General features: G+C 35.8%; 1 protein-coding gene across 1 annotated transcript in view; it reads right to left on the bottom strand.

Annotated features, from left to right (window-relative positions):
* LOC114060201 (lipoxygenase homology domain-containing protein 1) overlaps positions 1-14,613 on the bottom strand; it is a 104,980-nt gene that overhangs the window by 18,903 nt on the left and 71,464 nt on the right. Inside the window, exons 23-27 of the mRNA XM_027889520.1 lie at positions 14,037-14,215; positions 12,953-13,039; positions 10,468-10,600; positions 8,993-9,132; positions 3,893-4,145 (exon numbers count right to left, since the gene is read on the bottom strand). Of these exons, the coding sequence (XP_027745321.1) occupies positions 3,893-4,145; positions 8,993-9,132; positions 10,468-10,600; positions 12,953-13,039; positions 14,037-14,215 (792 nt within the window). The remainder of the gene's footprint in view (positions 1-3,892; positions 4,146-8,992; positions 9,133-10,467; positions 10,601-12,952; positions 13,040-14,036; positions 14,216-14,613) is intronic.

The following is a 14,613-nucleotide window of genomic DNA, read 5'->3' as shown; positions in this document are numbered from 1 at the left end:
GGAAAAGGGAAGAGTGAGAAAATGCAAGAGAAATAACTCTTCAGATCCCCAGGTCAGTGCAGAAGGAGGGTGAGAGGTGCTCCAGGCACTGGAGCAGAGATTCCCCTGCAGCCTATGGTGAAGATCATGGTGAAGCATCTGTCCACCTATGGCACATGGATGTCCATGTGGAGCAGACATCCACCTGGAGCCCATGGAGGACCTCAAGATGGAGCAGGTGGATGTCTGAAGGAGGATGTGACTTCATGGAAACCTTATAGCCCCGTGGAGAGAGGAGTCCACATTGGAGCAGGTTTGCTCCTGAAAGACTGCACCCTGAGGAAGGAACCCATGCTGGAGCAGTTCATGAAGAACTGCAACCTGTTGGAAGGACTCACTTTGGAGAAGTTTGTGGAGGACTGTCTCCTGTGGGAGAGACCCCATGCTGGAGCAGGGGAAGAGTGTGTAGTCCTCCTCCTGAAGAGGAAGGAGAGACAGAGACAACATGTGATGAACTGAACACAAATCCCATTTCCTGTTTCCCTGAAAAGCTGGATAGGAGGAGGTAGAGAAAATTGGGAGGAAGTTTAGCCCGGGAAGAAGAGGGTTAAGGTGTTTTCAGATCTGGTTTTATTTCTCATTATCCTACTCTTATTTGATTGGTAATAAATTAAGCTGATTTCCCCAAGTCAAGTCTGTTTGGACTGTGATAGTAATTGCTGAGCCTGTCTTACCTTGACCCACAAACCTTTTATTATGTTTTTTCTCTCCTGTCCAGCTGAGGAAGGGAATGATGAGCAACCATGATAGGCACCTGGCATCCAGCCAGGTTCAACCTAACACAAAGAGTGCTATGCTAAAAATTTATTCTTTCTTTGTTTCTTTCTCAGAAATCTTTTACTTCTCTCAGAATTGCATTAACTGACTGCTGAAACCCATTTATTTTTATGACAACTTTACTAGCTTAAATAACAAGTCTCCCTCCTTGATGTATAAACCACCATTAATTTTATAGATCACGATTGTGTCCATTTTGAGCATTTAATTTGCTATTCCGAATCTGTCAAGTTTTTTCAATGCCCTTTCACAACAAAGAATTGCCATATTCTCAGTTATCATAATGTCTTTAGAACTATGCCAGCTTTAATCAGTCCTTCTGGACACAGATGGCCACAACTGCACGTAGCACTCCTGGTGAAATATCTCAGTTTCTCTGTAGAGGTAGTAAATCACTTAGATTTTAACTGATAATGCCTCCATACATTGCCGGGTGACAGTAACCCCATAGCTACATGACATTACTGCCTCAGAAATTATCCTGTGATCACATAACAAGCCCAGATATTTCTCGTAGTCCTCTGCTATGTGCGTAGCAGAAATCATTACAAAACATGGTGACACAGATCAAATACAGCTTTTAGACTATAAGGTACTACTTAGTTCCTCATTTTAAAAAAACCCAACCAACTAACCAAACAAAAAACCCACACTACAATGGAAATTAGGACTGTGTATCAGAATTAAGAGCTCAAATATCTAGTTGGGTTTACGCCTAATTGTATACAAGCTTTTTGCCACAGAATTTAGTTCCATTGTTTTCCTCCAGTTCTCAGTTTATCACACAACCTCTTCATATCCTGATAGAACTCTCAGCTTTCTAGCATCAACAGATTTGTTAGCATATTCATTGTCTCTTCTCCAGGCCTTTACAATTCTTCCTTTACTACTAGTTTTCACTTTATTATGATTTCCTAATAATTTCTCATAAAGCAAATAAAATTCAGTACTGACATTTGGACAGATTAGAATTTATTACATTTGTCTTACTGCACAATATTTCTAGAGTATCGCCTTGTTTTACGTCCTATCTTTAGTAAAGTCATGGTGCATTCTTCCTCATTTCCTATTTGCATCTATTATCTTAACTATTCTTTTCTTTAAAGTGTGTTATAAAGCTTTTCATGTGAACAATTACTAATTCTATATTCACCTACATTATGCTTTCTATGTTTTAGAAGGAGGTATTACCTTTACTATTGCCAAGTCATACCTTTTGTCTTCATCAAATTGTTTTAAATCCTTGCTGTTAGTCCTGCTACTTCATTTACTCAATCCTTTAGTATTCTGGACTAATGACTATTCTGTTTGTCACTGTTTGACTACATGAAACTGGAAGTTCTCTTTGCATTTTAGATTTGACAATTGCCAATGACCTCATTCCCATTAGTACTTAAAATCTTTAATCCCCTGACCAACATTACAGTTCCTTAATGAAAAGAGAGATAAAGTACTCTATTTCTTTAGAGTTTTTAGCTACATCACCTTCAGTCTGGACTCTATTGCTCATGCATATTTACACATCTTTCCAGGTTCTTTTCATAAGTAAATGATTGAAGAACCTTTATTATTTGTTTTAATTCTTTTATAAAATCTGAGTCAGCTTGGAATTTAGTAATTTTCTGACCCCTAAGGTCATTTTTTGCTGATCAGTCTTTTATTTCTCCATTTTTCATAGGCTCTGTGCTTACTTGTCTTATTATTTCTGGAATTATTATACACCCCAACCAGAAATGATTTTCAATGGATACAGAGCTGAGTATTGATAACCATAGACTTGAAATTATTATCAAGTCTACACTGACATTTTTGAGGACTATGTGTATGTGGAAAACCAAGGAAGGAAAATGTTTTTATATTTAACATTACAGTTACATTCAGACACTAATCAAGGTGCATAAACAAGGATGCAAGATTTCTCTCACTTTTCACATTATCAGTGAAGAAAGATTTAACAGACTTTGACCAGCCTTGGACTTCTGCTCTGAATTACCCTCAGAAGACGCCTGCCTCACTCTGTGGATTATGTAGGACACCTATGGGATCTATTTATTAGAGATGTAGAGTACTTAACAGTGGTACAATACATCTATTTCTTATTCTGTAATTGACACCACTCTTAACTGCTCATCCTATGCCTATATTTCCATGGCATTCTGTTCTGTTGTCTCAGTGACATTATTTTTCTGTTTCCTTAGATGATAATGAGATATCCACTAGTGGACTAACTACAGGTGGCTAAATGTGAACTAATTTTGTCTGCAACTATGTATAATAGAAAACTCTCTGAACATAAAAGAAAATATACAGGAGTACAGAAATTAATAAAAATCAGTTGAAAAAATGGCTGATACAGAATGCAAATTCACACCTTCAGATTAAACTTTACATAGCTTGGTCTACCAGTTCTGATTCAGACTTCATAAATGGACTCAAACCAACACTTTACACCTCTTCAAAAAAGACATGTGAGAGTGCTAAGAAATCCAGTACCCTGGCAAAGTATAAAAGACTTACCATGTTTTCACTAATTTGTTTCTGAATTTTAGTCTTTTTTTAAATTAACAATTTGAATAGGATATTGAGTTTAGGTCAACTAACTGTTTGCAAGAACTTGTGCCATTGATATAAGTAAGAGAGAAAACTGCAAATAAAAGCAAATGCTTTCTGCAAATATATGAACATACGGAAAAAATCTCATTCTGCTAAAAGCATTTTTGTATCTCTTTTTGTGATTTCATCACTGTTGCAGGAGCCTTCTGCTCTGCATTGACTGCCATATGGACCAACCTACCTCTTTCTGCTTCAGCTTTTTTTCTAGCTTCAACTGAAAACATAGTTCCTTCATTGCCTCCATCACTTAATATCTCCCTTCTGGTCTAGTCTTTCTTCTCTGAACATTATAATTGTATTTACCAGCTCAGGAAAGTGTTTAGAGAGACAACTTGTGTGAGAGATGCAATTCACATTCAAACTATATTGTTTCTGTAGTTTGGTTTTAGCCTTAAAAATAACCAAAAAATATTAAAAATTACAATTAAAACTGAAGTTGAGTTTTGGGGATTTTGGTCCTTACCATAAATCTTTCCTGTCAACATTCCATTCCCAACTTTTCCAAGTAGTTTCAATGTTCGTTTCATCTGTGCATCACCAACTCCACTGTCTAACCATTGTTGGCAAAGAAACACATATTGGTCATCAGTCTTGCCTGATTCATGGATGACGATTTGGTCCAGGTACCATCCAGCTCCATAACCCTCATTATGGTGCTCAACAAGGACTTTGCTTAACTGTCCAAGGTCTACTGCTCTCACTTCAGAGATAGAAACCTGAGAAAGCAGAGGCAAAAAGAATAGCAAACTGATTAAACCATATTTTATCTTCCATCTTTGAGAGGATTGTGTTTGGAAAGGCAGACTCCTTTCAATGCTGAAGTATCTTCTCCTTTCTGAGAGTAAGGAAGGACATTATAGGCTGGCATTCATATTTGGAGAACCTGTTCAGAAACTATCTTTAAATATGTACATTTTTAATTCTTCATGATCACTGCAGCCCAGGCTTTATTATGAAAAACATTCAACATTTTTGGGTAGGAAAAAAAATTACAGAAATCTCATGAAAATTGAAGTTCAACCACTTCCTCATAACTCAAACAGAGGAAGTGCTTCAAGTATCAGAAGAGACCTGGTAAATTAAATCTTGGTTTAGATAAGGCATTTTATTTTAAAATATTTCAAAGTATTTTACATTCTAAGACATCCTTTTTTTCAAATGGGAAATGTTGTATTATTCAACTCTGAACAGAAATACTGACACTGTTGATGACTTTGCAAACAAAGGAAGATACTGACATTAGAAACTATAACTAAGGCAGTGCACGCATACAGGCAAGAATTGATGTGCTCTTCGGATGTAAATAGACATCTGTTTAAATATTGCTACGGCTACCAGTAAACAAAAGCTAAATGGCAACTGCACTAGTACATGTGGGGATGAATAAATTATGTGAGTGAGAGAATGAATGTGTTCTGTGTGAGAGATAATATGAGTGGGTGGGTAGATACATGGGCATGTGTGTGGGTGACATTAAAAAAACCCAGATGGATAGTAGAAACAGACGCTATAATTTTTATTTGTTGCCAACCAGTTTGCCACCAGGCAGGAAAAAGCATGAGGACCAGAAAGCAACAAAGGAAGAGATGATTTTTAGAAAGAATTATGTCATCTGGTCCATTCTACTGTCTGTGTCAGACTATTCTTTACAATATGATCAGAAAAAGAAAACATCAGAGTTATTATTCCTATCACAGCCTTAGGACTTCCAGCATTTTTACCTTGTTATATCTACAATCTCCTCAAACAGTTACCATGGCAAGTTATACTCCTGCATGCAATGTATATGTAGACCAAAATAAGATCTAGCTGTGAGGAACATCTTGCAAATAACTTTTTGGGTGCACTCATTGCTTTTTAATTTTATTCTTTGTAGTTCCAAGCCAAATATAATTTTCTTGTCAGTCTACATGACCCTTGACTTAGAGGAAATAGCCTGTATTGCTAATATTCATGTTCCTTCACAGCTAACTCTCTCTGAGAAAGGGACCTATCATTAGTTTCATTCTTTGTGATAATAATTAACATTCATTAGGCAACAGTGGTCATAATTGCCCATTGTTATCAATGAATTCTCATAATAATACATTAAATTGCCTACTCCCTCAGCATTAGCAAGAATGTACTTTTGGTCGATGTCATTGCATTTCTTTTTTTCCCTTCAGTATAAAGACATTTGGAACTACATTAAACACACTACTGGAAATATAATTAATGAAAGTCAAAAGGATTTTGTTTAAACTGTTTTGCAAACCCACTTTACAACTTTTTTCTTACACTTTGTTGCAATTTTCTGCCTTCTTAGCTTTTCCTTCTATTCCTGTCCTTTATCAGTTAAGAAAGATCCTTTTTTTTTTGATGTCTCAAGTTTTCTTAACTGTGTTTTCTTTGCCTGTCCATTCCATATTTTCCAAGCATATTGCTGACGTAATCTTATCTCTCAAGACAGCTTGCCCTTTACATTCCTTCCTTTCACCTTCTATTCTTAGATACTCTCACTAAAACCTCATTCCAACTTTTTTATTGATGTACTTCTATGTATAAAGAATGTAAGACTAGTAGTAGTATTTTAGATTGCAAATCCATCTAGTCCAATATAGTGTTACCTACAGCTACCAGTAACAGATTTCTTGGGAAGAGTTGAAAAACAGGGCACATATATAGAGATGCTTCCTGAATATAAAGCCTCTGAGGCTTTAGCAATTTGTGATTCAGAGATTGCCTGAGCCAGAGATAGCATCTTTGCACTTAACATTCCTCAGTGGAAAGTTGTCTTCCATGACAATGTGCAGTGGCTTTTTGCACCAATACGCATTTTGCCATCTGCAACATCTTGTGCCAGAAAGTAAAATGTATTAATTACACACTGTGTAAAAAGCCACCTCCTTTTGTTTTGAATCTGCCACCTGCAGGTGTCATTGAATGCTCTTGAGCTCTTGTATTTCATGAGAAAATAGAAGTGCTCATTTTCTCTATGCCATTTTATATTTCTTATCTCCCTCACCCTTCCTCTCATCATCTCTTTTCCAGACCAAACAGTACTTGTTTGCTTCATTGTTCCTTGCATGGAAGATATTTCATATCACTTGACATTCTTCTTGCACTTTTTAAGACAAGTGAATGAGAACAAAACACAGCATCTATTATACCAGAGAACTTAGTTGGAGGCACGACTGTATTTTTTGCCTAGAAGTGGCTGAATTTTTCCTTTTTGTAATAATTTCTAAAAATTTTATCTGTTCTATTTTCCTTTTGTTTTGCTTCTATTGGGCACTGGGCTGACATAGTCACAAAGCTATCCTTATGGTAGGGTCATTTTCCTATTTCATAGCCCATCATTTTGCATGCAGATTTAAGGGGTTTCCCCCCTCACAGCCACTGCTTTTCATTTAGCTACAATGATTTAATCTGCCATTTTATTACTCATTCACTCTGCATGAGGTTCTTCAATCTCTGCAACCAACTTTCATATTTATTAGCTTAGTATCATCAGAACATTTTGCCGTCTCACTGCTCAACTCTTTCCCAAGAACCTATCGCACAACGAGGAACATGAATACACAAAATACCTAAGCTGAAGAACACTTTCATTGTCCACAGCACAAAAGCTGCTCCCCTAAAACAAAGGATCTGTTTGGAAAGACACAGCACTCCACTGCTCAACTCAGTGTGGTGGCTCTGATTTCTTCAACGCAAACAACTGTGTCACTGACTCTGTATTAACAACCTGCTGGAAAGCGCCATGTAAATTATTTCATTTTAGGCCCCTTTTCCAGATTATGTTACCGACTATGTGTGTCTTTATGTCTTTTATTAACACTTCTAATTGCCTCTAAACATTTGCCCTCAAAAATGCCAAGGATTAACCTGTATTTTTAATTATATAATCCAGAAAATCAATATCACAAACCTTTTTGTATTTTTTTTCATAGAAGTGTTTGTACTAGGACAGAAGGATTTTACAAAAATAATGTCTTAAAAAAAAAAAAAAGAAAAGAAAGGTTTCAAGAGACTATAAGAAAAGGAAAAGAAAAACATGCCTAAATACTTTGGATGGAAGATGATGGGCAAATTATTAGGTGTTTCCCAATGCAGAGTAATTTCACTAGACACCAGGACACTAAATACTGCTATGAATCTAGCATTAGGTTATTGCTATGAAAAGAAGAGATTAAGCATATTTTAAAAGATACATTTGATTTCCTCAGTAGTAGATGAAAGTGGAATTAAACTTCATTGAAATATATATATGCTTATCTCTTTTCATTCTTGCCTAAACGATTGATGATCTTCATTTTACAGCGAGAAATAAGGGATACAAGGAAAGTAAAATCATACATTCAGATCACCAGGTAAACCAGTGACTGAGCTTGGAAATGAATATAGTTGTTCTGCCTAGGAGTGCTTAATACATTATATCACAGAGTCCACTTAGAACAAATGTTGTCTGAAGATGGTACCTAGAGCTAAGCTAATAGAAATTAGACAAAGAAGAAAGAAGAGAAGCAGAGGAGGTGATGGCAGATTTTAAAGAAAATTGCAAATGTATTATTGAAGAGTCAGAAAACTATATAGGAATGTCTAAGTAGGATGATTAAAGAAACATTCTTCTATACAAGGAACAATGCAGCAACAAGACAGTTGAGCAGAAGAGAGAGGTCAATAAAAGTAGGAGAGAAAAAAAAGAGAAAAAAAGCTTATACAAATTCATGGGAAAAATGTATCAATTACTTTGGAACACATGATGACATGCCTGGTTTCTAAGTTTCTAAGCTCAAGAACATATTTTGACATTATAAAGGAAGCGAAGGACGACTTGTTAAGGGCAAGGCTGGGAAAGCAGTGGAACATGTTGCCTAAGAAAGTTATGGCATCTCAGCCATGAGAGAGCATATGAAGGAGTATGAAGTATGGAGCATGCTGCTTTGTTGAATTGATGATTTGAAAGGTCTCTTTAAATCCTATCTAGTCATACCTGGTCTGAGTCCAGGGTATGTGTGAACATGTTGTATAGATGTAATCATTACTATGGTAATTAGCAAAGGTTGACCAGAAAATCTCTCCTAGGATATATCTTGAGCAGACCCAGTATTTACAAGCAGCTTTATCTGTTTGCAATTCTATATATAAATGGATTAATTGACATATAGTAGCTAACACATTTAAAATCTTTCTTTCAACTCTATCTGGACAGATCTTTTGAAAGAAGTGCATTTTAAAGGAGGAATCACAGGAAATAGCCCTAATATTTCTATGCAGCAGAAAATTAAGTGCTGAAATTTAAGTGCTGAAAGTGCTGAAAATTAAGCCACAGAATTTTATATATCACTGGATTCAGTTCCAGATTCTAAGAACAGTTACTGGTGGTTTGTGGGTTTTAAATTTCTTGGTAATTAAACTATTCTTAAACTGTAATGCCAGTTCAGGTTACTTAGTAAGCAACATATTCTTTCCACAGGTTACCAGAGTGTTACATCAGTGATTGTATTTCATAATTAAAAAGAAATATGGTATTGGAAAAAATAGAGTAAAAAACATGTAAGAAAGATAACTTAGTACTAACCTGTCCTCTCTCAAAATTCGAGTGCCTTAGTTGCCTTTTAGAGGAATCTCCCTGCTCTCCAAATACTGTAATAAACACATTTGCATCAGTCCCTGCTGCAGGCAATGTTCCCGTATGAACACTGATCGAGTAAAGGACTTCTGCCATGAAAAATGAGTGACACAAGACATTACCAAATCAGACTATTAGCAACATAATTATCAAACATTAGAAACCGATTTATTTTAGATACAAGATCAATTTCAAGACCAAGGAATTAAGTTATAGGAATTGACATAAATTTTCTGAGTTTCATATAGATTGCTATCGACCTCACAGCACACAGTACAGCATCAGAGAAGAAATGTCCTCTATGAATCAATGCAACAATACACACTTGCATGACAGAAGAAGATGTCCTAGTTTTGGACTCTTACCCAGTGGTCATTGAAATCATCTGAAAGAATCACACTGATTCTATCAGGCATTGTAAAAAACCTGGAGTTCTTGTGGGAATTTAAGGTATTAAACTGAGTTAGGATTTATCAACTCTAACATTTTACCAAGGAAAAAACACAGACATAAAAGATGAAATCCACTTTCTGTTCTGGATCAGCTGAATTTTATTTTGACCTCACATTTTGCGAATTATGGCCAATATCAGTTTAATATGTCCAGGAGAAATGGCTCAGCTATTTATACAAATATACACTGTTATTATTATTCTTCACCACAAAGGATAGCTTGCCATGACTTTTGGCTGATGAGTTATATAGTACATATTCTTTGAGGCAGCATGACAGAGGACTTTTTATGGGTTCTGTGAAGAGTTAAATGTTATACCAGGCTCTTTAGATATATTTCCATTTCCAGTCTAGCCTTTGGTTAGATGTTAGATGCAAAAAGTTTTAAATATTTTAACTAAGTCTTCTGTTCATAGAGTATAATAAATGGGAATTCTTTTCTAAATATTTTATAAAATGTAATCAGAACAAAGGAACATGTTATCATATTTTAAACAAAATGATGAAATGAAACAGGGCTTCTGGGGCAGAAATGGGCTTGAAGAAAACCTAAAAAAGGATTGTATTTTCTCTTTGTGATTCATGCCATTATGACTTGGCACCTGCCCTTTTTTAATCTGTAATTCAGTCCCTCACCAAGTGTAAGTCAGTGATTTTCTCAAAATTACAAGAGAAATATACTAATTCAGCTGTGTGCATTTTTCAGACTTTCAAATTGGTACTTAGTCTAGGGAAAACAATACATCAGTTGTTTTAAAACAAGAAAATGCTTTAACTACACTCATATTTAGACCCCCACATGGTTTTGTGCAGGTTTATTGAATGAATCTTCAAAAATTTTTGGTGTGTTTTTTTAATGCATGTAAAATACTTTGCAGTCTTGTCCATTGTGTTCATCCCATTAAGCAGTTTACAGTTTTGTGTATGTGCGTGCATTTGCTTGTGTATTTTTTTTTTATTTCAGCAGCATACCCCTGAGTGGTGGCTTGTCTGGCCAGACTGCTGCTAGCTCTGTCACAGTCTCAGATCCATCTTCTCCAAACAGACATGGGGCTTCAGTATGGAAGCCCAACTCTTGTTTAGTGTCCAGGTCTTTTAGCCGAAGCTGCAGACAGAATCAAAGTAAGAAATCAATTTATCTGAATTGCTTCATTTTTTTATTCCTATCCCAACAGAAACTTACATTTCTTCCTATTTCTAACTCCTGAACACATTTTATAAAAGCTACCGGATTCTGTATAAGAGTTACAGCAGTTGCTTCAAGCTGCTAATTCTGCAGTTTGATGTTTATAGGTATATTCTTCATGGCATATTGACACGAGCATAGGACCCATTTGTAGAGAACCAATGAAGGATACAGATTAAATTGACCTGTATGTGTTTGCAATTTCAGAATGTCAAATGAATGAATACAGTTACATCAATCTTAATAGCATATGCTATCTGATTTTTGCAAAAACATTTGCTTTGCTACTTTTTATTTATTTAAATGTGACTTGCTATATCTCAGCTAGGATTTTCAAAGTCAACAGAAATTAGGTGTCCAGCGGTCTTCAGGGCTCCCCATGGAAATGAGTTGCTTAAAGAATGAATTTCAGTAGAAGGTTCAAGCTTTAGGTCCAGCTTCATTCCGCTTGGCTTTAAATACTCATTGGAGACTGAACAAATTAGGTACCAATTTTATGGACTTCGAACCTCCAAACCAACTAAGGATGCACAGTCTTAGGAACCCCCATATCCTAGCTACTGAGATGGGCAGTGTGGAAATTAGATTCACAGGAGGGCAACTCAGACCGTAAACTCTATCCTACATCGGGTTATAAAATACAGAATGAAAATCTATCGAGTATATGCAGAAACATTTCTGGTAACTATGACACGCAGTATTGAACTTTAATACATAGCTAATGACTGCAAGTTTACAGGAGTGGTTTCTCCAGCCTTTAAAATCTCTTTGTATAGAAATAGTATATCCAAGGCAATTAAACCAAAACAAAATGAAACAAAAACTTAATTTCATCAAGACAGTAAGTAATTGACAGTGATTGAAATTCTTAGGCAGGGATTCCCAAAATTAATGAGGTGACTTCTTACCAGTACAGACACCAGTGACAAAAGCAAAAATTTTAGCTCATTGTGCAGAATACACGTGCCAGAGTTTGGAAATCCTGAGTACAGATTTCTTCACGTGGATTTTAATTGCAAGCTTTGAAAGGTACAAATATTTATATAATTGAATGATATTATTTAAATTATTGGGAATTTGACAGGTCCACTCTTAAAAATTTTGTTAGATTATCTTGCCCTTGAGTTCCTAGAAATATAATGACTGAACATTTTTCATTATTGCTTATGCATTGTGTCCAGTGCTTCACAAGATCAGTCACAGGGCTTGCAGACAAAAATAAACAATTCTCCACAACCCTTTCCGGAATTAAACCATTAATTAATCAAATAGGTAGTGTTTTCATTTAGATAGCATCAAATTCCACTAAAAATGCAGCCCATTGCTTACTTATATTTTGCACTTGCAAAACTGAATTTTCTTACACTAAATGTATAAATTCTTCTTATACAAAAATATTCTGCCTAATTTCTATCAACACATACAACCCTAATTAAATATCAATACGTACCACAAACTCCTATGTGTATTAAAATTGCTCTAAGGGTTACCTGCATATGCAGGCAGACAACCTGATGCAACTGGACTCATAAAAATGAGGTGTGTAAATTTATGTAGACTTTGGCCTTAAAATGAAATGTACCTGACAGATTCTTGTTGATTGTAAGACTATGTTTGTGTATGAACTTTTTCGCCAAATCATATAATGTTTCTATATTCTATAGAAAAGTGAAAAATGGTTTTGTATTTCATTTTGGAAAGAGCCAGTAAATATTTTTGTGCAAGAAAAAGCTACTCATTTTACAGTACTACATCTTCAAAATTCACAGAAAATACATACATTTTAGCTAAGGTTATATAATTTTTTACAGAAGTGTTCAGAAGACTCCAGGAGATAACAAGAATAACTCCTAAAGTTTTTATAGTACCTCTGTAAAAACCAAAATAGGGAAAACAGAGATTGGCAAAAGGAACACAGAGTTTTTGTCTCCTTTTTAGCCTTTGCAGTTTCATCTGTAAGCCATGTTTCTGAGACATTTCTGAAACTTTGGATGTTACTTTTTTCACTTAAAAAGAAATCAAGGATAGGTGTGCACATTAGTGAACAGCTATACCTATATGCACTTCAGCAGGTGCAAACAAGGTAGATCTGCCCACAAGGAGATCAGGAAGTTGTAGGCAGTCATCTGTTGATACCAGGTAACAGACCCGAAAAATGACTGGCTTTGCTAGTGTGATGCAAAGCAAAGCTAACCATCTGTCTTTCAACAGAAGTTATTTACTGGTATGTTGAAGAGTATTGCAAGCGTATATGTAATGAACTTGGAATACCTTGTGAAGTTTAATTCCTCTTCTCAGAGGTGGACCGGATAACATAAAGGAAAGTTTTGTTATATCTCCAATATCACCAACAGTCAACTGTTGGGAAAAAAATAAAATAAACATTGTGTGTAGTAGTTTGCATGACTCTCTAAACCCATGTAAAAAAATAAATACAATAGGTAAAAACACTAGTCAGTTATATTAATATTGGAGTGAGGAAGTCCTGTTAAGATAAGTTAATTTGGACTCATGTTTGTATCATAATTTATGTTCATTTTTAACTGAGAGAATTGGCTGCAGAGCCTAGGCCAACACATCAAAAGCAAGAAAATGAGTGACTGATTCTGTGTTTTCAAGCCAAATTCACATTACTGTCCTTTTCTCCTGGTTTCCTTATTTACAACCTCTCCATCACATCTTTATTCTCAAACTTGAATTCACAATGATTCTTATCCTTGGCTACTGGTTCTGTCCTCAGCTATTTTAGTGCTCAAAAGAAAGCAAGTAAGTTCTATTATATGCTGCTGCTTGTATCTTTTCCTCTTGCATCAGTTAAGCAAGTGATGTTTATATTGCCATTCTGCAAAAGATGGGTAATGAGGTTTATTTCCTCATGTTTAAGAATAAAAACCTTTTGAAAGGGGCGACCCAGGTGCGTGGGTGTGCAGAAGCTGCCATTAACTTTGTATGCAAACTACAGATTTGACATTTGCCCAGGCACAAACTCATTTTAAAGAGATACAGCTTCTAAGTAGTAAAAGCAGATTAATTGAGGTTTGAGAAGCAGAATGTAAAGGAAGTATGGAACAGCTTCATCACTGATTGCCTTACTTTTAAGGCCTGCTAGTCTTCATTCAAAGTTAAAGAGGTTTTTCACATCAAATTTTGCATTTGCTAAAGAGATTTACTAAGAAATACGTGTTACCCCACAAGTGAGAAGTTCTCCAACCACTGTTCGTATAGGACATGGAGGTATAAACATTAACACTTACCAAAAGAAATCATTCCACACAACTTCACACATACTGGCTGCAATTCTTTTTTTACTGAAACTATTTGGTAAGACTTTTGTGAAATAAAAAAAAATACCAACCAAAAAAGGATCATCACTCAGATTTTGAACTTTCTGTGCAGGGGATTTCCCTTTTCTTCCAAATGCAACAACTTGAATGTCAGGAACATCTTCTGGTACTTGTGTACAGTGCACCCATATTTGCCATTGTCCTCTGCTTTTCATATCAAAATTTTTCACAAGAGATGTCACAGATGTTTCTGCAATGAAAAAAAAATTATATTTAGAACCTGTATCTAAGTTAAAAGGCAGCATAAACCAAAAGACACAAGATTATATTGCCTGCTGGTGCTGGATTTAGCACAGGCAAGTAAGGCAACGAAGGCGCAAAACCCTCATTGTTCGTGTTAGTCCTATGGGGGGGTAGAAAACTGGGTCAGCTGCTACATGAATCCATGTCACACTCACACAGGAGCCATGTCTATTTTCTTTGAATCATTCCAAGGACAGGAAACGTGCTGCCAGAAGAGATTCTTTCAATACAGCCAATTCCATATTCTTCATCTCAGGCATAATTTCTTCCTCCTTGTTTACAGAAGGCACGATTCACCTTGGAGAGGGCCCGTGTCCCTCCCCACTGGAGTTCCAATGCTCAGTT

This window comes from Empidonax traillii, unplaced genomic scaffold (assembly GCF_003031625.1).
Source record: "Empidonax traillii isolate 1590-97213 ecotype Southwest subspecies unplaced genomic scaffold, ASM303162v1 scaffold264:size1143063, whole genome shotgun sequence".
NCBI classification, from domain to species: domain Eukaryota; kingdom Metazoa; phylum Chordata; class Aves; order Passeriformes; family Tyrannidae; genus Empidonax; species Empidonax traillii.
Note: the sequence above shows the minus strand (reverse complement) of the source record. Positions and strands in the feature narration are given on the sequence as shown.